The sequence below is a fragment of the Leopardus geoffroyi genome, chromosome B3 (genome assembly GCF_018350155.1).
Source record: "Leopardus geoffroyi isolate Oge1 chromosome B3, O.geoffroyi_Oge1_pat1.0, whole genome shotgun sequence".
NCBI lineage: Eukaryota > Metazoa > Chordata > Mammalia > Carnivora > Felidae > Leopardus > Leopardus geoffroyi.
Window position 1 is genome coordinate 73,001,623 of NC_059337.1, and position 26,339 is coordinate 73,027,961.

Sequence of the window (26,339 nt, forward strand, 5' to 3'; positions counted from 1 at the left end):
GGTAAAACAGCGCTGTCCTATTCTGATTGAATAGGAAGGAGATATTTCAATTATGAATTGTGACTTACAATGATCATATATTTTGCAGCGCTGCATTCCTGATGCCAATATTTCAATTTTAGGTGCACTGGAAGATGGACAGAGTTCCAATTTGTCATAAGATATATAAAGCATGAAAGAGTGTCATATCCACCCTACCATGTAAAACTAGATAAACAGCAAAATCATAACTTTGCTTTTACCTATTAGAGACCTGAATTCACAAGGAAACCAAGTAGGCTGGATTCCAAAGAGGAACAGGGTACTCTAAGGACAAGTAGGCATCTGGACTGGCACCACAGTAGCAGACCATAGGTAAAACAGGTGCTGGCTGCCTTAAAAGCAAGAAGAAATCAGCCACAAGACTGAGTGAGGGCTCTCATGACAATGTAGAACTGCAGGGAGTCACAGACTCAAGAGGAGTCTGTATTCACTGGTGGGACCATTTTCACAGATCTCCACCTTGTGCTCACAAAAATGACCAGGAGCAGAGAGGGTGACAGAGGGAGCCCCATCAGAGATGTTGGTCTGCACCATGTGATTGGCTGTGACAGCAGGAGGCAAAAGTCCCTTGCCTAAGAACCTTGCCCAGGTCAGTCTCACACAGAAAGGAAAAGCCTGAGGCTGTTGGGCATGGGGATAAAGAGCAAATTCTGTCACATGTGTGCATACACGCCTATGCACGCACGCGCACACACACACTCACACACACCCCTAGGGCACAGTTAAGATCCACTGCAACAGAGAGAATAGTCAAGGAAAAAGCCATCTACCCTTGTTGAAGGGGCAGGAAAACATTCTGAGCTGAAAATCCTGTAACAGTTCCATTAATCATTCTGCTACCAATTGTAACTGAACAAGCATGACTTCTCTCGTTGGTGAGTTAACAGATAGAGACCACACAGGCGGGGGGAGGGGGGGGGGAGTCATCATACAAAGTAATCTTTATTTGTAGCAAATAAGGAGGTCACAGGGAATAATTTCCAAAGCATGACTCTCTGCATATTCACGAAGGGGCTTGACAAAGGAGAGTTCAGTATAGAATTGTGACAGAAGCCATCCTAAGACGGCAGAGTCCAGGTCCTAGTTGATTGAAGTCATGAAGGCCAGCAAGGGTCAGTATCTTCAATTCTCTGCTCCAGTTAGCCTGGTGTTTGAGGCTCAAAGGGGCTTAAATCCTGCAAAAATGATTCAAGAATGTGTGTTAGGTCAATCCTTACTTTTGAAAAAGCACTGGGAGTTTTACTACTGATTTACCATATCTGATATGTTGGGCTTTGTAGAGACTGCAAGTTTTTGCATTCCCTTTGTTTCCTTAAAATCTTTAACTACTGAGGCTTTTGCATTTCTTTGTAATTTCCAACACCTTTTCGGAAATTCTGCAAGCAGGATGCTTGGGCAAGTAGTCCTGTTGGGCATAAATCACAAAAATAGATGCGGGCCTGAAATGATTTCGCTTGTGTCTTGAAAGCTATGCTTCATCTTTCTTTTTCTGAGGACCCCCTAACTCTGCTTACACAATGAGGAAGAGGCAGAACATTTTCTTACACAAGACGCATAGAGAAACATGTGGTGTTTGGCTGACACAGGAGCAGAGGCCCTAATGCTGAGAAAATCCAAGATCCAAGGACTAGGTACATGGATCAGTCTAAGATTGACACTGCACCAAGATAACAGAGGCTACCTACCCACACAGTAAGCCTAGCGAGCACTGAATAACAAACAGCCATCTGTTGTTGGGGGGAGCAAGGGCAAATACAGGAAGGGAGACATCTCACTGAGCAGGGACAACTTCAAGTTGAGTGTGGAGTTAAAAATTTGAAGTGGAGTACTCAAAAAGAAAGAGATTCTTTTTTAACATAACCACAAGAGTGTTCTTTTCTTTTTTTTTTTTTTTTAATATAATTTATTGTCAAGTTGGCTTCCATACAACACCCAGTGCTCATCCCAACAGGTACCCTCCTCAATGCCCATCACCCATTTCCCCCTCTCCCCCACCCCCCCCCCCATCAACCCTCAGTTTGTTCTCTGTATTTAAGAGTCTCTTATGGTTTGCCTTCCTCCCTCTCTGTAACTATTTTTTCCCCTTCCCTTCTCCCATGGTCTTCTGTTAAGTTTCTTGAGATCCCACAATAGTGTTCTTAAGTTTACATACACTAACAATAATTCAAGAAGCTGGATTTTCAATGGCTCATGAAACAATAAGATTGTTTCAGGAAAACTTTGGTACTTAAGTCAGGGCAGCCTTATTGTAGAACTCTATATTTTCATGGCTTCTATTTTCTGCTCCTAGAGATGACGTGATTGGACGCTCCTGACAGAGATGTTAATTCATACACTTTTATTCGCTAGGTATAATTCTGAGGAAGTTGGCAAAAACAAGGACGTTTCTTATTAATGTATTTATCTAAGATTTGTTACAGATGCTGACACTGTGAGTCCAAGGGTTTCTGGAAGGATCCATCACAAGTCTGGGGAAGGAAAAGAGGGTCATTCTGGTTCTCAAGTTTCCTATAGACTCTAAAAATAAAATGCAAATTCTGAAAATTATCCAGTAACTCAGCTTCATTGCTTCAACAGGGGTGAGTGCCCAAAAAAAGGGATGTGGGGCAGAGTCCATCAATTCTGAATGTCTGGGAGAGAAAAATAGCTGTTATCAAGTACAGTTATACTGACAGGGCTTTGAATTATTTCCTTGGTACAGGAAGGAAGCAGAGAAAGACTCTACATTTCTAACAGACTCATTCAAATGTAGATAGAAAACAGGACAGGAGATTCACAGTACTGTTGAAAAAAAAAAGTTGAATGTGCCTTCTTGCATATCACAGCCACACAGTCAGGAAACTCAGCCTTGGATTTCTGTTTAGTAGTTATATAGAACTCTTCAGGCACCTGCAGCCTGTAGCTGGGGACCCAGCCACATTCTTTGTCCTCGAGAAGGTTTGGGATTGAATGGCTTGCCGTAATGTGTTTATTTCCAATTTGAAATGAATGCAGAGATCTCATCATTGTGATTATTAAAAATTCCGTTTTCAATAACTCAAGATGAGCTACTACAATTTGTACTAGCTCCAATATATTATATTTCTAGAGAAATAGTGGTGTTTTTAAGTCAATAAATAAATTGTAAGGATAACCTCATTGGGGTATTTAAGTTACTTTCACTGAAATCTTACATGGTTCATAATGTGCCAAAGAGATCTAAAACTCTTCTGGGTGACAATGTGGAAGGACTTCAGAAAAAAAAAATTGCCTTAAATAATTATGATAAAATTAACACATGCTCATTATGGACACTTTTGAGAGTATAGAAAATGTGATAGAAAAATTAAAGTCATTTAAAATTCCAAAGAGGGGCGCCTGGGTGGCGCAGTCGGTTAAGCATCCGACTTCAGCCAGGTCACGATCTCGCGGTCCGTGAGTTCGAGCCCCGCGTCAGGCTCTGGGCTGATGGCTCAGAGCCTGGAGCCTGTTTCCGATTCTGTGTCTCCCTCTCTCTCTGCCCCTCCCCCGTTCATGCTCTGTCTCTCTCTGTCCCAAAAATAAATAAACGTTGAAAAAAAAAATTTTAAATTCCAAAGATAACCATTTAGTATAAATATTTTTACTCTAGATGATCCATCTGCATATGCTTCTGTATCAGTCTAACATACAAAATATACTTTTCATGTAACATTTATGGCCATTCTCCTTTGTACAATCCATCTTCAAAGTATTGGGTGTTCGTTATAAAAGATGCAATTCAAGGAGCAATCAGAAAAATTCCAGCAAAACTTTTTCACATTGCAACTATTCTACATTCAACAAATATTTACTGTCTGCTGTGTGTCAGACACTGTTTTTGAGTAGGATAAACAGGAAGAGATAGCAAAATGTAACTCTGCCTCTCTCCTCTGCTCACCAGAAATAACTGGGAAAGTTTTTGAGGAATGTCTATACTCAAGGTTCAATTGATACTACTCATGAGTTTTGAGATTTTGCCCAAACATACCACCGATTTCTTTCATTCCTCATAGGTCTATATATACATCAGCAATGGTATGAAATTTTTCCATTTTTCCCAATGCTCCTTTATGAAAGGAAAGTAATAACTATTTTAAACAAATGATTCAAATTAGAGGGGAAGGAACGTCACCAACTCCTTTATAAGGCAAAAGAAAACAATATTTATAAAGGAAAGCTAAGAGCAGTGAAAATATTTGTAATACAAATTACTTTTGGATTTGTGAATAGGAAATAAAAACACAAGGTAGAAAATAAAAATTATATAAAAGGAAATATTGAAAATATGTATAGTATATTTGAGAAAGTAACATTCCCTGTCACCTTTATCTCCACCAACCCTAGCAGTCTAGGAAAACCCTATTAAAATTAAATTTTTCCTTGGGTTATTTGTCTTTTTATCCTTAAGTTGTTCTTTATATATTCCAGATACTCAACCCTTAACAGATATATGATTTCCAGATAGTGTCTCCCATTCTGGGGGTTCTCTTTTTTACCTTCTTGATAGTATCTTTTAAAGTAGAAGAGATTTTAATTTTGATGAAGTCTAATCTATTTTTTCTTTAGTTACTTGTGTTTTGATGTCGTATTTTAAAATCATTGCCCGATTCAAGGTCACAAAGATCTACATCTATGTTTTTTTTCTAAGAGTTTTATGGTTTTAGTTTGCACATTGAGGTCATTGATCCATTTCAAGTTAATTTTTTAGTACGGTGGGAGGCAGAGATAACAGTTTCATTCTGTTGCATATGGATAACAAGACAGTGGGAGTCCCTAGCCAAAAGAAAGCTGAGGAGCTATACCAATATCAGATAAAGTAGACATTAAACCAGGAATTATTAGAGATATAGAGCAACTCTTCAAAATGATTAAGTGCACAATCTACCGAGAAGATAGAACAATTCTATTTTTATATGCACCTAATAGCATGGCTTCAAAATATATCAAACATAAATCAGTAGAATTAAACCAGTAGAATTTGTTGATGTAAAAATCAACAAACAAATATACAACCACAGTGGCAGGCATTAACACACATGTCTCAGTAGAAATGTAGAGAAAATACGACCAACACAATTAATATTCTTTACCTACTTTACATATCTCAGAACACTTTAACCTCAAACAACAGAATATATATTCTTTTCAAATGCCCACAGAATACTGATCAAAGTTGACTATATTCAGGATCTTAAAGCAAGACTTAATCAGTTGCAAAGGATTTAAATCATTCAGAATATAGTCTCTGATCACAATAATATTAAGTGAGAATTCAATAACAAAAAGATAATTAAACTTCATTTTTGTACCTTGCTGGATAGAATAGCCATTTTTCAAGTGTATTGCTACAGAAGAACATCAAGGCAAAGCAGAGGTTTGCAGTGGGATAGATTTTCAGTCTCTGCATATAGCAGTGGGACATCCCACTTGTGAACCTTACTTCCTATTTGGGGACAGAAACATCTTATAGCCCCAGGAACCCTACACTCAGAGACTCAGATAAGAGCTGGTCTCTGGACTGGAGTGAGACAAAGAGAAATTTCAACCAGAAGAATTTCTATCATGCTCTGCCCTGGCCTGCTGTGGGCGTTCCTGGCCTCCTTTGGCTTCAGTAAGAGTGGCCGTAAACATGAGGCCTCAGCTGCCTCTTCTAGTTCGAGAATGGGACTCTGCAAGCTGTAACGGACAGGGATATTAAGAGGGAAGAGAGATGATGGGGAAATGAAATGCTATGTGGTTCTTTTCTTTCTCCTTGTGTCATAAATTAATCCAGTCCTCATGACCCATCTGAGACATTTCAGAGAACCAAACTTCCTTTCTTTTTCCATAGGATCCGGCATGGCTGAGAAAGTGATCCAAATGCAGAATACGGTAATAATTCAGGAAGGAAAAGCTGCCACCATGGAGTGCAAGTATGAAACCAGTTGGAGTAATTACTATACTTTGTATTGGTACAAACAGCCTCCCAGTGGAAGGATACATTTCCTCATTTACCAGGATGAAAGCAAGCCAAATGCAAAGCAGGGTCGCCTCTCCATGAACTTTCAAAAGACAGAAAAATCCATCGCCCTCACCATCTCTCTCGTACAACTGGGAGACTCGGCGGTGTATTTCTGTGCTCTCAGTAGTTCCACGGTAATAAAAATAATAGTGGAAGATGAACAGAAGCCTTGGAGCTCCACAAAGGCAGCCACCTGCTTAGAGGCTTAGGAAAAACCCATGAACCACTGACAGGAAGAAGGAAGGCACTGTGGTAGCCCAGTTGAGACTTTCTAATGTAAACTTCCTTTCTATTAAAAAAATGTTCTCCTAATTGAGCTCGGTGTATAAAACAATATTGTTCCCTGAGATTGCCAAGTATTACATTTGTATCTTGGGTTAAAGTAAACCACCCAGTGCTTCTCTAATTGTCCCTAAACAGTTAGGCTTGTTAAAAAGGAAACAGAAGGCTCAAAATGGAGTCACTTGTGCTAAACCCCACATCAGTAAACCAAGACTTAATCCTTAACCTAACTGTAGTTCCAACCTTCCAGGAATGTAAACTTTAACCAGTTAACATGGAATTACCTAGTCAGCACTAGTGACATAACCTGCCAGATAGATCCCCTCTGTTCCCCTTAGAAAAGCGACTTGCCTAAAACAATGCATTACTTGCTAATAATTTCCTTTTTCTGCCCCCTATTCACCAAATCCTATGCTAAACAACAAACAATGTGGGCTTTGGGAACTGCCTTCAAACACAGGAAGAAGAAAGTACTAAGGAAAGTGAAAAGAATTTGGTTGAGAGTGAGTTTTACAACTACTTCTGGGAGAAAAAACCTAACAGAAATAGTTCTAAAATCCCTGAGTGACTGAAAATAATTCAGTCTTTCATCTCAGAGTATTGTGGTAGGAAGGTCTTCACTGAGCCTTCCACTAGAGGGAGGTATCATAGACAAGGTATTTATCTTTAGACCTAAAACACAAACCTTGAAAAGACTGTGGACAGACTTGGTTCCTAGTTCTAAGTAAAGAAGTTCATACACACGGTCACAAGAGGGGGCTGTTACACCTGCAAACCAAAGCTCCTTCCAGACTGAGGGGGAGATTATCACTGAGTTGCACAAAAATTTCACTTTCCTCCCTTGTCACCTTGCACTTCATAATCTCACATGGAATGAGAACACAGCTTCAAGGACATAGGTAAACCTCTTACCCAATGCAGAGCAAAGAGCGGACCTCTCATGGGAAGAAAAGAGAGAGGTGATTAATAGTTTAATTTTTAATGGCCAAATATTGGCTCCTATAGTAAAGTGATAAGCTTAGTTATTAGAGCAGAGAAGGATGAAAAATTTTAATTTTATTCTATCCCATTTCTTTAATAACAACCATTTCTTTAGAATAAATAGGGAAACTCTTTTATGTTTATTTCCACCTCTTGTAAAATGGCTTCGTTTCAAATAATCCCTTCTCATTCCTTCCTTCTTTTTAGCAGCCTCAATGCACACCACCACTGGGCTTGGAGACGAGAAAATATGTGTTGAAGATGGGCTCAGGTGGGATAGGAATAAGTACCATTCAAGTCATTGGTTTCTGTATCAAGACCAGAGGCATCCAACAACGTCTGTCTGGAAGAAGCTTAAAATATCATTTCAGGAGCCAACATGGAAGACCTGAATACCAGGCACCTTGGTTTTTTTTTTTTTTCACTTTGGCTTTTACACTGGATTCCAATTTTTTCTTTTCCTGTTAGAGTACGCACAGTAGTATCGTACAACTGTGAAGTTATTTTTGTCATAAACTTGCAAATATTTTCTTCCAATGTTATTGGATTTTTAGCTCAGCTTATGGTCATTTTTTTTTTAACCAGAAAGAAGTTTCTAACTTTTGAAGTTAAATTGTTACTGCTCCTGAGATGTACTTTCTCTGGCTGAGCATACAGATAGGAATTCTCATCTTCCTTATACAGTCCAGCGCTCAATATAGGTTTCTTGGATTAAGACATTCATACCAGCTCAGCGGAACATCAAGTCACCAATTAGTGGTGGGTTTTGCCTTGTGCCACAAATGAGAGTTGGATAATCTCTTTGGGGATGATTTTGCTCATTCAGCTGCACTCAGACATAGCCAACGTGAGTTTGAGCCTTGAAAAGGATCTTAGTGTAAGCCCTTTAAATTAGGCCTGGACATTGGGAAAATATCCTTGTTCTCTTTTAAAATTTTTTGTTTAATCCTAGGGGTGGGAGTAGACCCAATCAAGAGACTGCTCCGTGTTCAGCTGACACCCAACTGGAAAGCTGCCTGGCAGAGGGCTGTGCGACTGGCTGCCTAGTTCTTGCTGGGACCTCCCCCAATGTAGGCTAAGATACAGATCCTGAACTCTGCGACCTGGGACTCCAGTTTGCACTTGAACTATGAGATCACTGACGGGATTAGCTATTCTCCTAACTTTAGGTAAGTGATCTAGGTCTAATAAAGAGAACTTTCTCAGCTAAAGCAAAAGGCAGGCATCTGTTTCTTCTATTTCTACCACTATACTTACCAAATGACTGGCAAAATTTGCATTTATACACTTCTGTTCATCTATGTTTCTCTAGAGAGTGTCTCTGAGTATCATTGTGAGGAGCAAATCATACCCATTATTTACAGAAGACCTCCTGAGTCTCACAGCTCTCAGGCTGTAAGGAGTTTTGAGGTCCTTGAGACCAAGTGTCATGGAACACAGAAATTTATCTTTGGCCTTGTGGATCTGGAGGGATCAATAATACATGCCAGTAATATTTCTCTTGTCCTGTGTAGCACACACAAAAATGCTTAGGTTTTGGGACAAGGCCAAGAGGAGAGTTCTGGGAGTGCTTGTGAACCTGACCTTAGAGGCACCCACAACTGACCACCCAGAGCTAATCTATTGTTTCTCAACCCCTCAGGTATTATGAGCGATGCTGAGACCACACAGCCAAATGCAATGGAGAGTACAGAAGAGGAATCTGTACGCCTGCCCTGCAACCACTCCACAATCAGTGGGAGTGAGTACATACATTGGTATCGACAGATTCCCCACCACGGGCCAGAATATTTGATTCATGGTCTAAAAGACAATGTGACTAATGGAATGGCCTCTCTAACCATCGCAAGAGACAGAAAGTCCAGTACCTTGGTCCTGCCCCGGGTTACCCTGGGAGATGCCGCCGTGTACTACTGCATTACCAGAGACACACACTGGGACAGATGGGGCTGCACCTGTACACTATCTGCCTGGCGGGGAGGGGAGGGCCGGGGGGGGGGGGGGGGGGAAGGGAAGCAGCAGCTGCCATCTCAAGAGGTCACTGCACAAGAACGAGCCGGAGCCCAGTAGAAGAGACGTAAAGAAGAAAAGGGGGAAGAGGTGAAGAGAAGATTGTAAGGAAGTCAAGGAAGAAAGAATAAAAGGATCAAAGAGGATGCAGAAGAAGGGCTTAGTTATTAAAGGGAAGGACTAAAACGCTTGCAAGGAAGAGACACAATTGTAAACCTTCCATAAAGGGAAAGGGAAATGAGAATTTGCCATAGCTCTTTGTTTTTTTTTTTAATTTATTTTTAATTAATTAATTAATTAATTTTATTTTTTTTTAAGTTTTTTTTTTTTTTTTAACGTTTTTTATTTATTTTTGAGACAGAGAGAGACAGAGCATGAACAGGGGAGGGGCAGAGAGAGAGGGAGACACAGAATCGGAAGCAGGCTCCAGGCTCTGAGCCATCAGCCCAGAGCCCGACGCGGGGCTCGAACTCACGGACCGCGAGATCGTGACCTGAGCCGAAGTCGGACGCTTAACCGACTGAGCCACCCAGGCGCCCCTTAATTAATTAATTTTAAATCCAAGTTAGTTAACATACAGTGTAATAATGGTTTCAGGAGTAGAATTTAGTGATTCATCACTTACATATAACATCCAGTGCTGCCATAGTTCTTTGTCTTCATCAAATTTTGCTTTCTATATAGGTCTCCCCCAAATAGGTGGGAACAACCATTGGGTTGTCTCACAGACTTTCTTCACTCAGATCGGAGGAGGCACCCAACCTCTGGATATCGCACCAATTAGTCCTTCCAACTTCTCAAAAATGGGAATGAATTTCAGAAACTGATTCGTTTGCTCTTGAGAAAAATTTGGAATTTTCTTTGTTGCTTATCTGTACAACACACATCACTGGGATAGAGGCAATTTGGGGAAAGGGGGAACTATAGGACAAATATGTGGATATTTCATTTTTAGGTTTTATGCTAAGATATTATTATTACACAACACACACACACAAACACACACATCTTCTCTCATTGCAAAAGACTCAAGATATTATTACATAAGGATGTAGAGCAAAGCCTGAAAGTCCAACACTGACTCTCCCAATCTCCACTTCATTTCCTTCTCAGCTCCTATGATAACCCATTTTGACATCTTAGAGTATGTCTTGACAATCTCATCCCCTTTCATTTATAAGAGCGTTCATATAAATACCCAATTCCCTTATATAAATTGGACTATACCATGTGTACTTTCCTGCAGCTTGGGTTTTTTTTTTTTTATGTAAAAATGTATTCTTGAGGGGCGCCTGGGTGGCTCAGTTGGTTGAGTGTCCGACTTCGGCTCACGTCATGATCTCACAGCTCGTGAGTTCGAGCCCCACGTCGGGCTCTATGCTGACAGCTCAGAGCCTGGAGTCTGTTTCAGATTCTGTGTCTCCCTCTCTCTCTGCCCCCGACCCACTCACATTCTGTCTCTCTCAAAAATAAATAAACATTAAAAAAATTTAAAAATGTATTTTTGAGATGTGCTCATAGACACACATGTGCACACACAGACTTTCTAGTATGACTGCATAAAAATTTAATTAACCTGCACACTTACTAATAATATTTAATTTTTTTTACTTCTCTTAGTTATCTTAACCAGAATCATAAATCAACAAATATATATACATATGATATACATACATATATATTTATATATGGATGATTTCTTAGAAGTGAAATTGCCAGTCAAAGGATATGCCTACTTTATATTTTTACAGATATTGAAAATTTGCCTTCCAAAATGGCTCTACCAGTCTACACTGCAAAACACAGCATATGGGAAACCTATTTCCCTGCATTTTGGTTAACACTATTATCTATGTGTTTTAGAATTTAGACACCTTGCAAGTATTTTGTTGGTTTCATTTGCATTTTCTTGATGGTTCAACAACATAGGGTAGTTGAACAACTTAGCTTGTGTGTTTGCACTTTTATAGATTATCTTTTTCTTGTTTATTTGTAAAAATTCTTTTTAATAATATGAATTACCCTCCCTGTTATATATATTGCACAGACTTTCTCCAAATGTATTACATCTTTTATGTTTGCTTATTCAATGATTATTGGGGATATTGTAATTTTTATACCATCAAATCTAAGCCTTCTAGGAAGACTTTACCTATCTCAAGTTGATAAATTGAAATTCTTACATTTTCTTCTAATCAAGAACATTCTTTTAATCCGTTTGAAGGAGGAACTTGTGAGCCCTGCTAGGGTTAGATATTTGACGAGGGGAGACAGGACCCTTGATCAAAATGATGGACTCCACAATTCTGCACTTTACTTGTATAGAAGAGATGCCATGTAAGTTGAATTTCAAAATCAAAAAGTAACAGACTTACTGATTTTAAAAAACCTTACCGTTTGTTATGGGTTGAATTGTGCCACCCTCCCAACACACACATGAGATTCACACACACACACACACACACACACACACACACACACACACACACGTTGCAGTCCTAACCTCCAGTACTTCAAAATATGACCTTATTTGGAAATAGGGTCTTTACAGAGATAATCAAGTTAAAATCAGATCATTATGGGTGGGCCCTAACCCAACATGACTTCTATCCTTATAAAAGAGAAAAATTTGGAGACAGACACACACAAGGCAAATGCCTTGTAAACATGAAGGCAGAGATCAGAGTAATGAGTCTTCAAGCCCAGAAGAGAGGCAAGGAACAGATCCTTCTCTCATGCCCCTCAGAAGGAAATAATCCGCTGACATCTTGACTTTAGACTTCTAGGCTCCAGGGCTGTGAAACAATTTATTTCTGTTTTTGGAGCTGTGCCGTTTGTGGTACTTTGTTCCAGCAGCCCTAGCACACGCTACATCGTTCAAATTCCTTCCAAGTGGGTGAGATCTAGGATAGGAACCCTCCCGCCTCCCCATCAGTCAGCCAAGGTGCCCTTGCGCACTTGTGCCTGTGATGTTCTTCACTCGAAGTGACACATCTATTTTATTCCTTTCCCTAAACTAGAAGCTGCTCAGGAAAATGCTCTCCTCAGAAGGCAAAATAAAGGCATTCCCACATAAACTCAGATTGAGAAAATCCATTGCTAACAGGGATCTGCTTAACAAGAAACACTAAAGGAAAGTTTTCAAAATGAAATGAAATTATATTAGTACACTTGAAACTAATATAACACTGTATGTGAATTAGACTTCAATTAAGAAGAGAAGAAGGAAGGGAATGATATCAGATGGTAATTTTTAAAAATATAATCTCAAAAAGAAATCACCCATCGTGGGGCTCAAACTCATGACCCCGAGATCAAGAGTTGCATGCTCTATTGACTGAGCCACCCAGGCGCCCCTCAGATGGCAATTTGAATGCATCTAAAGAAATAAAACGCACAAGTAAAAGTAATTATAATTATACAAGTAAATATATAGAAAGGAAGTATACATATGTTTTTCTTTCATTTTCATAATTGATTTAAAAGAAAATTGCATGAAACAATAAGTTTCAAACTGTATGGCAGACTTATAGTTTATAAACTTATAATATATGTAATAATAACAAAAGAAGGGGTCAGGGAACGGAATCATTTGGGAGAAAAGGAAAGACATCAGACAATAATGCAAAACCACAGGAAGAACACTGCAAATAGTCAATATTTGGATTATTATAAAAGGCCCTTTAAATATGTTTTCTCCTTTCTCTTCCTAATTTTTAAAAAAGAAGATAGTAGAAAGTAAAAATTATAATGCACTATTGTTGGGCTTATAGCATATATAGACATGATATATATGACAGGAATAGCCCCAAGGAGGAGGGAAGAAATTGAGCTACCTTAGAGCAAAGTTTCTGTGTTTTATTGCAATTAAGTTAGCATTAATCTCAAAGCGATTGTAATAAATTAAGATGTACATTGCAGAAACTTCCGGTTTCAGTTTCCACATGGAGGGAGCTTGGAAGTCATCACTCCATTCTAATAACAAGTAAAAAGCTGAACAAACTGAAAAACTATCAACTCTTCTTGGTGAGGAGGCCGCAGGCCAACGGGCCACACCTTAGACTGGAAAGACAGACAAATACTACAGGGATTCACTGTTTACTGGAGCAGAGATTCACAAACAGAAACCACCTCAGGAGCCAAAGCCTGATAGGAAAACCTGAATTGTAATTCATGAATTGCTGGAGGCTCAGTGTGGACCAAGTCTGAGAATTAAAAACTCCAGGAGGCCCTGGTAACAGGGTGTGCCCACAGTTTTGTGAAATAGATCTCCAAAGGTTTTCCAAAGTAAATTTCAGAGAAAAATCCCTTTCTGCTTCTGGCAGGTGGTGGCAGGAGGGGTGGGGGGTGGAGGGTGGACTGGCAAGGGCACTCTATTCAAAAAATTTTTTTTAATGTTTATTTATTTTTTTGAGAGAGAGAGCACGCGAGCCAGTGCAAGCAGGGGAGGAGCAGAAAGAGAGGGAGACACAGAATCAGAAGCAGACTCTAGGCTCTGAACTGTCAACACAGAGCCCAGTGCTGGGCTCAAACCCATAAACTGTGAGAACATGACCTGAGCCAAAGTCAGACCATTAACTGACTGAGCCACCCAGGCGCTCTGCAAGCATCAAATCAGATACAGCAAGGATGCTGGAATTATCAGACCAGGAATTTAAAACAACTATAATTTGCTAAAGAACTTAATGGATAGGGGCCCCCCCAGGTGGCTCAGTTAGTTGAGAATCCCATTTTGGCTCAGGTCATGATCTCACTGCTTGTGGGTTCAAGCCCTGCATTGGGCTCTGTGCTGACAGCTCAGAGCCTGGAGCCTGTTTTGGATTCTTTGTCTCCCTCTCTGCCCCTCTCCTACTCCTTCTCTGTCTCTCCAAAATAAATAAATGTTAAAAAAAAATTTTTTTTAATGAAAGAACTGAAAAAAAAAAAGAACTTAATGGATAAACTAGACTGCACGTAAGAACAGATGGGCAAGGTAAGCAGAGAGATGGAAAGCCTAAGAAAGAACCAAAAAAGGAATTCCAGAGAAGACAAACACTGTATCAGAAATGAAAAATGCCTTTGATGGACTTATTAGTAAATTGGACACAGCTGAGGAAAGACTCTCTGAGCTAGATGGTATATTAATAGAAGCCTTAAAAATTGAAGAGCAAAGAGAAAAAAGACTGAAAAAAAGGAACAGAATGTCCAACAACTGTGGCAACTACAAACGTGTGACATACACATAATGGGAATGCCAAGGGTAGAAGAAAGAGAGAAAGGAACAGAAGAAAGATCCATGCAATGAATGAGACCAAAAGAAAAAAGAAAAGACAATCATATGCGCAAAGAAAAAGAAACTCCTGGTTTACAAACAACATAATTGTCTATGCAGTGAATCCTACAGAATCTGTGATTTTATTTTTTTTATTTTTTATTTTTTTTAAATTTTTTTTTTCAACGTTTATTTATTTTTGGGACAGAGAGAGACAAAGCATGAACGGGGGAGGGGCAGAGAGAGAGGGAGACACAGAATCGGAAACAGGCTCCAGGCTCTGAGCCATCAGCCCAGAGCCTGACGCGGGGCTCGAACTCACGGACCGCGAGATCGTGACCTGGCTGAAGTCGGACGCTTAACCGACTGCGCCACCCAGGCGCCCCCAGAATCTGTGATTTTAAAAAGCTACTATAGGGGCTCCTGGATGATTAGGTCTTAGTTTCAGCTCAGGTGGTTATCTCATGGTTCGATTAGTGAGTTAGAGCCCTACATGTGACTCTGTGCTGACAGTGCAAAGCCTGCTTGGGATTCTGTGTCTCCCTCTCTCTCTCTCTCTCTGCCCCTCCCCCTGCTTGTTCTCTCTCTCTCTCTCTCTCTCTCTCTCAAAAATAAATAAACATTAAAAAAATTAAAAAAAATTTTAAAGCTACTATATAGCTATCAGTGAGTTTGGCAAAGTTACAAGATACAGTCTCAAAATACCAATTGTACTGTGTTTCTATGTTTTAATAATAAACAATCAAAATTGAAATAAAATATAATACATATCATACAGTTTATAATGGCATCAACAAACTAAATTTAGCAGCCAATTTGACAAAAAGGTGCTACACTTGTACACTGAAAGATATACAAAAATTTCTGAGGGAAACTTCAGAGCTAAATAAATGTGGAATTATTGTATTCATGGCTTGGAAGACCCATATTAAATGTTAATTCTCTCCAAATTGATTTACATATTCAATGTAATGCCAATCAAGATCCCAGCAGAAAGTTTTGTTGATATTGACAAAAGGATTGTAAGGTATGCATGAAAGTTAAAAGGGACTATGTTAGTAAAAATATTTTGAAAGCAATAGCAAATTTAAGGAACCAACACTACTAATATTATTGTTTTTATGAAAATACAATAATTGAGAAACTATGGGATCGATGTAAAGGTAGACAAATGTAACACTGGAACAGAATAAAAGGTCCAGAAATAGGCTCACACATATATGGTCCATTGATTTTCAGTAAAAGTACCATAACAAGTCAATGAGGAAAAAATAATCTTTTTAACAAATCATGCTTAATAGCTTAATAGCATGGTTGGATAGCCATATTCAAAAATATAAACCTTAACCCTTAGCTCACACAATATAAAAAATTGACTCCAAATAGATTAGAGAACTAAATGACAGGGCTAAAACTGTGAACTCCTAGAATAGAACAGCAGGGAAAATCTTAGATACTGTGCATTTGGCAAAAATCAATTAATTATGATGCAAAGGATACATGACATAAGATTTTAAAATCTACACAAGTGAAAAATAGAACTACCATATGATCTAGCAATCCCACTTCTAGGTATATGTACAGAGGAATTGAAGTCAGGATCTCAAAGATATCTGTATTCCCATGTTCATTGCAGCATTATTCACAATAGACAAGACACGGAAGTAACCTAAATGTCCATTAACAGATAAATGGATAAAGAAAATGTGGGGGCACCTGGGTGGTTCAGTCAGTTAGGTGTCCGACTCTTGATCTTAGCTCAGGTCATGATCTCACAGTTTGTGAGTTCGAGCCCTGCATCGGGTTCTGTGCTGACAGTACAGAGCCTGCTTGGGATTCTCTCTCTCTCCCTCTCTCCCGCCCATCACCCACTCTTGCTCTCTCAAAATGAATAAATAAACTTAAAAAACGTGGTGTTTACATACAGTAGAATATGATTCAGCCTTTAAAACAGAAGAAAACCCTGCCACTTGTGACAAATGGATGAACCTGGAAGACATTATGCTAAATGAAATAAGCCAGACAGAGAAGAACAAACATTACATGATCCCCTTATATAACAAATCTAAAAATCATCAAATTCATAGAGGCAAAGGATAGAATAGTGGTTGCTACGGGCTGGAGGAAGCAGGAGTGGGGAGATGTTGGTCAAAGGGCACAAGGTTTCAAATATGCAAGATAAATATGTCATAGAGATCTACTGCAGAGCACAGTGCCTATAGCTAACAATATTATATTGTATACTTTAAAATTTGCTAAGAGAGTAGACCTCTGTTTAGTGTTTCTATCACAAAAAAAAATAAAAATTTAAAAATAGAGAGCAGGAGAAAACTTTTGTAGGTATGGATATATCTATGGCATTGATTGTAAGGATAGTTTCGTGAATACAGATTTATATCCAAACTCACCCAGTTGTATACATTAAACACATATAGCATTTTGTATGTCAATCACACCTCAATAAAGTGGGTTTAAAAAAATCAGTACCGTGGACTTCTCAATATTAAAAATGTTTTCTCTTTAGGGATGCCCAGATGGCTTAGTTGGTTAAGCATCCAACTGTTGTTTTTGGCTCAGGCCATGCTCTCACGGTTCATGAGATTGAGCCCCACATTGGGTTCTGTGCTTACAGTATGGAGTTGGCTTGGAATTCCCTCTCTGCCCCTCCCTTGTGCATGCACGCACACACACACACACACACACACACTCTCTCTCTCTCTCTCTCTCTCTCTCTCTCTCAAAAATAAATGAACTTAAAAAAATGTTTGTTCTTTAAAAGACATTGTTAGGAAAATAGAAAACAGAAGCCATAGCCTAGGAGAAAATCTTTGCAAAACATATACCTAAAAGCAGACCTATATCTAGAATATATATTTTAAAAGCTCTCAGAACTTAATAAGGAGAGTCAATTTTTTTTAATGGGTTAAGGATTTGAACAAACACTTAACCAAACCAAACAAAAACCCTATGTATAGTAAATAAACACGTGGAAAAAATGCTAGCATCATTATTCTTAAGGAAAATGCAGATTAAAATGACAGGATACCACTACATACTTACTAGAATGGCTAAAATATAAGTGACAGACCATACCAAGTATTGGTGAAATCTTGGAGAAACTGGAACTCTTACACTGTTGGGAATGTAAATGGTACAATCACTGAGAAAGCAGTTTCACCATTTATTAACAAGTTAAACATGAACCCACCATTTAGCCTAGCAATTACACTTCTGGGTTCTAACCCAAAAGAAATTACAGTTTATGTCTATATAAACAATTATAAGTGAATCTTCACAATTGTTTGGAAAACAGTAATTGGAAATAACCAAGAAGTCCATCAACAGGTGAATGGATAAATACATTGTGGTATAGCTACACAATGGAATACCAGTCAACAATGAAAATGAATCAGTTACCGATAAATGTAACAACATGGATGAATCTCAAAAGAAATATGCCAAAAGACACCAGATGAGAGAATACACACTCTATGATTCTATTTACATAAAATTCTAGAAAATTCAAGCCCTTTTAGTAAGAGAAGGCAGACCACTGATTGCCTGGGGCTGAATAGGGGTTGGAGTGAAGTGCCAGGAAAGTATACCAGAGGGGTTAAAAAGGAGCACGATGAATAGGGTCACAAGGTGGGGGGGATCTGAGGAGGTGCATATACTCAGTATGTTGATTGTGATGATGATTTCACATTTGGACGGGTGAAGCAGAGCAGAGACTCAGTGTTTCAGAAGATAAAATTATGGAGAATAATGTAGCAGAAAAAAGAGGGAAACAAAGGCAAAAGATCAAGATCCAAGACTTAGAGAACTCAGTGACTTATGATTTCACATTTGTATGCCCATGTCAAAAATTATCAAATTGTACATTTTAAATATATGCAGTTTATTATGTCAAGTATGCCTCAATAAAGCAGTTTTTTGAAAGACCTAAATCAAAAGCAGGCCGAACTAAATGTTGAAAACCAATTAATCAGTGCTATAGAGAGCAGAATTTTTCATTTTCCTTTTATTACAAGGGGAAACTGTTTCAAGCATGCAAAGGTAACAGGATATTTTCTATATCTAATAATAAATACCATACCTGGTGTAATAAATAAGTGTACCTCATATATATAAATTAATTTTGGAAGTCCTCCATTATTCAATATTTCTCAGTCTGGCCAAAAGGTGGCAGCGTTTAAAAAGTGTTTGAGTTCAGGTTTGCGCAGCGCTGGAAGAACAGGAAAACAAGTCTGGTCTCTGGCTCAGTCTCCTCCCACCCATGAGAGACCCCTGAACTAAAGTAAACTGTGCTGTGAAAGCTCGTATGACAACACCTGATCGGGCTGTGTTTTCTGATGAACCAAAGGATGGAGACTCTCCTCCAAGTACTCATAGGAATATTAGAGTTGCAAGTGGCCTGTAAGTATACGGTTCATCTAGGAGAGTCAGGGGATGGTGACAGCTCCCGGAGGGCAGGAATTGAGTCCTCTTCTTGTCCCGGGTAGGCCCATTTGAGAGCCAGTTACATGTTGGAAAGATAGACAATATTCTATGTTGATGTGATAACGTTGTTCCTGGTGGGAGGTGAAGAGCTTGGCGGAGAAAAACCATCCCTACTGGGGTCATGATGATCTTACGCCGGTCTTCTGTATTTTCTTTACATTGTCTCTTTGAACAGGGGTCAGTAGCCAAGAACTGGAGCAGAGTCCACGTTCCCTGATCATCCAAGAGGGAGAAGATTTCACCATAAACTGCAGTTCATCAAAGACTTTCTATACCCTGGGCTGGTACAGGCAAAAGAATGGTGAAGGTCTAAGCTCCTTGATGATGTTACAGAAAAGTGGGGAAGAAAAGAGTCATGAAAAAATTACTGCTAAGTTGGATGAGAAAAAGCAGCAAACTTCCCTGCATATCACAGCCTCCCAGCCCAGCCACTCAGGCATCTATTTCTGTGCAGGAGATACACTGTGATCTCCAGACCTGTACAGGCTGTCCCCAAACATGCAGCTGGGCCACAGATGCTCTGTCGACATAGGGCTCCGAAGGGGTGACTGGACGCTTGCCAAGATGAGAAGCCTTAGGAAGATGCCGTAGTCTCATTGCAAAACAAAAACAAAAACAAAACAAAGAAACAAAAGCAAAAATTCAAACAAAAAAATAAAAAACAAAAACACACACAAGAAGAAGAAAGTTCTGGAGTGAGAGTAGGGGAAGCTCTACCTTGATTCCCTAATTTCATTTGATTTTCTGTCTAGGTAATTCGTACTTTTTAGTAGATAGAACCTCAAACTGGGATAAGAATGGCATGGATTTCAGTGATTTTTGCAATAACTGTGCACAAACCTTGTGCCTTTAGTGTCCCAAGGAAACTCTTTCCCTTCTGCTACTCACTCAGCTTATTAACAGAAAGAAATTCTGAGTCATTTAGGAGATTCCTTGTGGCATTTTAGGCCTATACCATGAGTATCAGGGCAGCAATATTATCGCACTGGGAGGAGTCAGGGGCAATATTTTTTCCCTAAGTTTATATTACAAATATAGAGATAGACAAATGGATGGGTAGATAAATGACAGAGAGACCGAAAACAGTTCTCAGACTGCCCCTCTCTTCTCCAACAATAGGGCCTCACCCGTTCTCACTGCCCATTGGCTGCAGCCCCTCACTCTGATGTAGTTTCAAAAAGAAACAAATTATATTTCATCCTTGCAGCAGCGTTCTTCTTACAGACATTTTTCCCACTTGTCTTATCCATTGTCTTTGATAAAAGATGTGCACTTAAGGTCAGATGCGCATGCAGAGATTTTGTCCTTAGTTTTTCCCCATCCCCACACCTTTATGAACCTCCCTCCTATCAGCCACTCCTGCTTTTCCCCAAAGTCCTAATGTACTCTGCAACCTTTTAACACCCTTTTGCCCACCCAAAGCCTAATGTTTCCAGTCACCAAATTGCTTTCCAAAATCTTCTCCCACTTTATCGATTCCATATCCATTTCCCAGCTCAGTCTCCAAAATGAAGTTGGTTTGTAACCTAACATCTCAGTGCAACATTCTAGATTAGCTCTCCCTGGATTGCTTGTATTTGAAAAGGGAACATTGGAGGAGATTCAAAGGGAGTCACCTCCAATGGTGCCCTTTCTCTTAGGGTGACTGTTGGAGAGAAAGGAGATTTTGTGTCAAATGCTGTTTCCCACACTGCTAAACCATAGTGTACCCATCTGGGGTGGCTCCCGTGGGCAAGGGTACAGGCACCACACTGCAAAAAAAATTTTTTTAAATATGTTATTATTCAAATTTGCTTAGAAGGATAATATAATCCAGAAAAGAAAAAGAACAGAGATTCTATTGCTTGACACTACACACAGTAATTTGTAGTATCTCTTATCTAAGATAGACACAATCTACGTACAATCATTGTGATAGATGTGTGCAACACACAACATTGAAAGAACCATGGCCATTTAGATTCAATACCATAAAAGGCATAGAATGACAGATATTATTATATGCATTTTACTCATGGGAAAGCTGAGTGAGAGAAGGTATTAGCATCAATGAATGCTTTTGAAAACTGGAATTCTAGGGGAACACATTGGACGCCACAGCCACTCCAGAGACATAGAGGCCACTCGCCTATCACGTGATGAATCCTTACCTTGCCTGCTTCCTTTTAGTAGGTGCCCCTGAACAAATTTTCTGAAGCCAGAAGGCAGGTTGTGCTCTGCATTCTGTAAAATGCATATCAGAAAATGATGGAGATGTGGTATATACACTTGGAAATCAAAAAGAATGAAATCTTGCCATTTGCAACGATGTGGATGGAACTACAGTGTATTACGCTAAGTGAAGTAAGTTAGGCAGCGGAAGACCAATATATGATTTCACTCATATGTGGAATTTAAGAAACAAAACAGATGAACATAGGGGAAGGGAACCAAAAACAAGATAAAAATAGAGAGGGAGGCAAAGCATAAGAGACTCTTAAATACAGAGAACAAACTGAGGGTTAATGCAGGGGAGATGGGTGGGGGATGGACTAAATGGGTGATGTACTTGGAGGGCATTTGTTGGGATGAGCACTGGGTGTTGTATGTAAGTGATGAATCACCAAATTCTACTCCTGACACCAATACTACACTGTATGTTAACTAATTTGAATCCAAACTTAAAAAAATTAAAAAATGATAGAAACTGGGTTACCCTGCTCCTGACCCTACCAGGTAACTGAGTTAGACCTTTTTTGAGTCTCAAATCTCTCCCCTGGGACAATGTATGCAGCCTATGTATCAGTGTCCTGCACTTCAAAGTGGTGGCTTCTCATATTTACTTTAGTTTATTTTATTTTTCTGGGGTTCCTGATTGGTATCTTTTTTCTCCTCCAACTTTAAATAGTAATAATCTACCCTTTTTTGGCAGGGTTTTCATTCTGCACAAGCTCACTAAAGCCATTTGCTGTGCTTGATTTTCTGGCAGTCATTCTAGTTAGAAAATTATCTGAACAATTAAATTAGAATACATAGCAACTGTATTTCTTAGGTTGTAGTTTGCACACTTAAGACATATATGGGTCCTCTCGTTAACCTCAGTGTTTTTAAAAGTTTTCCTACAAATTCCTGCTAACAGCTAGGAGAGTGAGGCTGTATTCTCATAGGCCCGTGAGATGTTGTCTACTATATAGATGATATCTCTTTGAAATCTCGTGTTCTGTCTTTAAAATTCATGTGTCGGGGCGCCTGGGTGGCTCAGTGGGTTAAGCGGCTGACTTCGGCTCAGGTCAGGATCTCGCGGTCCGTGAGTTCGAGCCCCGCGTCGGGCTCTGTGCTGACAGCTCAGAGCCTGGAGCCTGTTTCAGATTCTGTGTCTCCCTCTCTCTTTCTGACCCTCCCCGTTCATGCTCTGTCTCTCTCTCTTTGTCTCAAAAGTAAATAAACGTGAACAAAAAAAAAAAAATTAAAAAAATAAAATTCATGTGTCACATTCTATTCTGTAATATGCCCTCATTTGTTTCAATATACCAAAAAAAAAAAAAAAAAAAAAGCTTTAAATTCAGGATCCAGAAAAGTATGACATGTTTATCCCAGTGCTTACTGTCACCCTTCATACACTGCTTACCTGGCCTGTTCTCTGTTAGGGGACATAAATATTCTGCCAGCAATCTCAAGAAAATGGGGGTGCTTTCAAGCCCTAAGACATCAGGGCTTCATGGAGAACTGGAACAGTGGCTCGTCATCAGGGAGACTGCAACAGCCACCTTGATGATTACAAGGGGGCAGTAGATCTCGTGATAAACTTGACCTGTCCTCTTTATGCCTCCCACATATCATTAAGATTACCAGATTAATGCAAATTTGTTTTTATCTAAAAGGAGATGTCCTGGTTTTTTTGTTTATTCTGTTTGCTTTGTTTCTTTTTTAAAAAAATGCATTACTTTAATAAAATATTGCAGCGTCACTAAAAAGAAAGAAAGGGCACTTGGCTGGCTCAACTGGTAGGGCATGTGACTCCTGATCTCAGAGTTGTAAATTCAAGCCACACGTTGGGTATAGAGCTGAAAGAAAGAAAGAAAGAAAGAAAGAAAGAAAGAAAGAAAGAAAGAAAGAAAGAAAGGAGGGAGGGAAGGATGGAAGGAAGGAAAGAAAGGAAAGGAAAGGAAAGGAAAGGAAAGGAAAGGAAAGGAAAGGAAAGGAAAGGAAAGGAAAGGAAAGGAAAGGAAAGGAAAGGGAGAAAAAAGAGAATGTTAGGTTGCCAGTATTTTTGCTTTAGGAAAAGGAATAGAGAAGAAACAAGGTAAATATACACACAGAAGTAACCCTCTGGCAAACCTAGACCTACAATTAGCATTGACCCTAAAAAAGCCCTGCTTTCCTAAGTCTAAGAAGCACAATGGGATAGAAAATAAATGCCCTGGTCAGTACAAGGTAGGAAGCTCATTTATGTAAATCAGGACAGAAGCTACAAGGTGTTCCTCAGGCACTCAGCCCAGATCCTCGGCATTTGAAACTTCAAGTTGTCAGATCATTTTTTTTTTCTTAAAGACAAAACTTCCCCTCTAAAATTCCATTCTATAAAAATGAGGCTTTGCTATTATTCAAATTTTTATTTTCTTCTTTTAGAAAAGTCAGAATGTTCACCCTACTCTGTCAGTAAGCAACGGTAACCTTTTTCCTGCATTGTCACTGTCAGGGTCCTTTTCTCTTTTCGTTCTCGTCTCTGCCTTTCATGTTAAGGTAATCTTGTCAAATGCCCTGTGATCCCAGATGCTCATTCATACTTAGTGGGATATGAATGTGGGATCTGAGCAAAGGAGGTGGCTCTGGTTCCTCTGTTTTTCAGTATTTGCCTCATTTAGTTCTCAATTGAACCTGGTATCCCAGACTCTTATATGCCTCTTTAGTCAATATCTTTAGAAAAAAATAGTTTTTTTTTTTTTTTCCATGAAAGCAGGTGGAAAGGAGCGGACATCTGACTTTTCCAGGTCAGGATGGGAGATCTGAGAGTATAACTTGATACTTTATACTTTATACCTGGTACATTCTGTTTAAAGTTCCCTTACCCTGCACCCCTCACTCTGATCTTCTGAAGTATCAAGTGACCAAATTCTTGAGATTTTCAGAGCACCTGGGTTTTTGTTGGCATTGCCCTCTGTGGGCCCTTAGGATTCAACTTTCTTCAGTCAGCTAAACCAGTTACCAGTTATCTGTTCACAATCAGTTCCCTAAACGTCTTACAGGCCGTCATCTGTCTCTGTTCTATATGTCCTTTGAGGTTCGTGAGGTTCGTGACTTTTTTTTTTTTTTTAATTTTTTTTTTTCAACGTTTATTTATTTTGGGGACAGAGAGAGACAGAGCATGAACGGGGGAGGGGCAGCGAGAGAGGGAGACACAGAATCGGAAACAGGCTCCAGGCTCTGAGCCATCAGCCCAGAGCCTAACGCGGGGCTCGAACTCACGGACTGCGAGATCGTGACCTGGCTGAAGTCGGACGCTTAACCGACTGCGCCACCCAGGCGCCCCGAGGTTCGTGACTTTTAAAAGAATGTTTACTCTCAGTGGTTTCTGAGAAAGGCACAGAGAAAAAAATATGTCTCTGATTCACCATGCTTAATCATAAATCCAGCTCTCACTGATTTTCCAGGGAGATATTATAAGGCGCCCAGGTGCAGAGTTCCTGTCTGTCTTGTTCATATCTCTGTATTTCCCTAGCAGATAGTGGGTACTCATAAGGGTTCATCAAATGAATGGGAGAAATAGAATTATTTTTACAACTCTCCAATAGTGGCATGAAAGAACAGCAATCCAGTGACAAGTCATAAGGGGGCGGTGTCTCCATTCAGACTTAACCTTCAAGATCAGCTCCAAACTCAGAGAAACCTCCAGTTAGAGATCAGATTGGCTGATACACAGAACAGATATTTTAACATCACGGTGGTATTTATAGTGTTACACGAAGCTCAGAGGAGTTTCTTGAAGCAAAAACCCTTTTAGGAAATAATTCTTTGCTGAACAACTTGTGATAAGGATGCTCCTCAAAGGTTCATTAATATTCTTGTGGATGCAGCTGACATGTGAGTCTTGGGGGTTTCTGAGTCTCACACAGAGAATTCTAAAGAGGTGGAAATTCTGTGAAGGCAAAAGGTGATGTTTTAGTCAGGTCTATGAAAAGAGAAGCAGAAGGAGAAAAGCTAGACAGGGAGGGAGGAAAGAAAAAAAGCACAGTGGTAAAGCTGGGAGTTGGGGAAGAGTGCCCATCACAGCTCCAACAAAAATGACCTAAAAATGACTTTGAATACCTTCTTTTGTCTTTCTAAACAGGGGTGAGTGGCCAGCAGGTGAATCAGAGTCCTCAGTCTGTGTCTGTTCGGGAAGGAGAGGATGTCTCCATGAACTGCAATTCCTCGAGTACAATCAACACCTTACTATGGTTCAAGCAGGATCCTGGGGAAGCCCTTGTCCTACTGATAGCCTCATATAAGGCTGGTGAAGTGACCAGAAGTGGAAAACTGACTGCTCAGTTGGGCGCAACGAGAATGGACAGCTTCTTGAACATCTCAGCCTCTGATACTAAACATGCAGGCACCTACTTCTGCAGTGCACAGCACTGTGCTCCCCGAGCACCTGCAACCTGCACATAAACTTGCAGCTGGAACCCTAGTCACTATGCTGCCTCGAGCTGCTGCTCCTCTTGGCATGAAATATGATCATACACACAACCTATGTGCCCTGTTCTCCCATTACTGCAAACTCTCATGGGGCATTGGTGGTTCAGTGGTAGAATTCTCACCTGCCATTACTGCAAACTCTCATGTATTCAAGGCTTTATCTTCTAAAGACTGTGCTCTTTGCTTAATGAACACAACTCCTTTTTAATATGTAGAGAGATTTATTTACTTATTTTGTCAGTACGTAAGGAGAAATGATCAGTACAAAATCAGAGTAGAAGATTTAACACATCTCTCTTTAAAAATGGATAGATATCAGTGGAAGAGAATTGAGAGTTCAGGAGTAAACCCAGACATTCATGGGCAAATGATTTTTAACAAGGGTGCTAAGACCATCCAATGGGGAAATGGTGCTGGGACTACTGGATAGCCACGTGCAAAAGAATATACACCTATTCAAATACTAACTCAAATTGGGTACTGGGTGGCTCAGTCAGTTGAGCATCCAGACTCTTGATTTTGGTTCAGGTCATGGTCTCATGGTTTCATGGGTTCAATCGATGCCTGCATCTGGCTCTGTGCTGATGGCGAAGATTTTCTCTGTCTCTCTCTCTCTGC

The 26,339-nt window shown here is 39.7% G+C and overlaps 1 long non-coding RNA gene and 1 gene segment (V, D, J or C); both read left to right on the top strand.

Moving 5' to 3' along the window:
* The first annotated feature begins 5,356 nt into the window (after nucleotides 1-5,356).
* Nucleotides 5,357-9,605, top strand: LOC123583362. Its single transcript, XR_006704831.1, has 3 exons — nucleotides 5,357-5,653; nucleotides 5,873-8,475; nucleotides 8,949-9,605. It is a non-coding gene; the product is annotated as an uncharacterized LOC123583362 (long non-coding RNA).
* Nucleotides 9,606-24,582: 14,977 nt separating this feature from the next.
* On the top strand, nucleotides 24,583-26,245 carry LOC123583356. The segment is given in 2 exon segments: nucleotides 24,583-25,127; nucleotides 25,375-26,245. Coding segments are annotated over 2 exon segments (366 nt in total).
* Nucleotides 26,246-26,339: the final 94 nt, after the last annotated feature.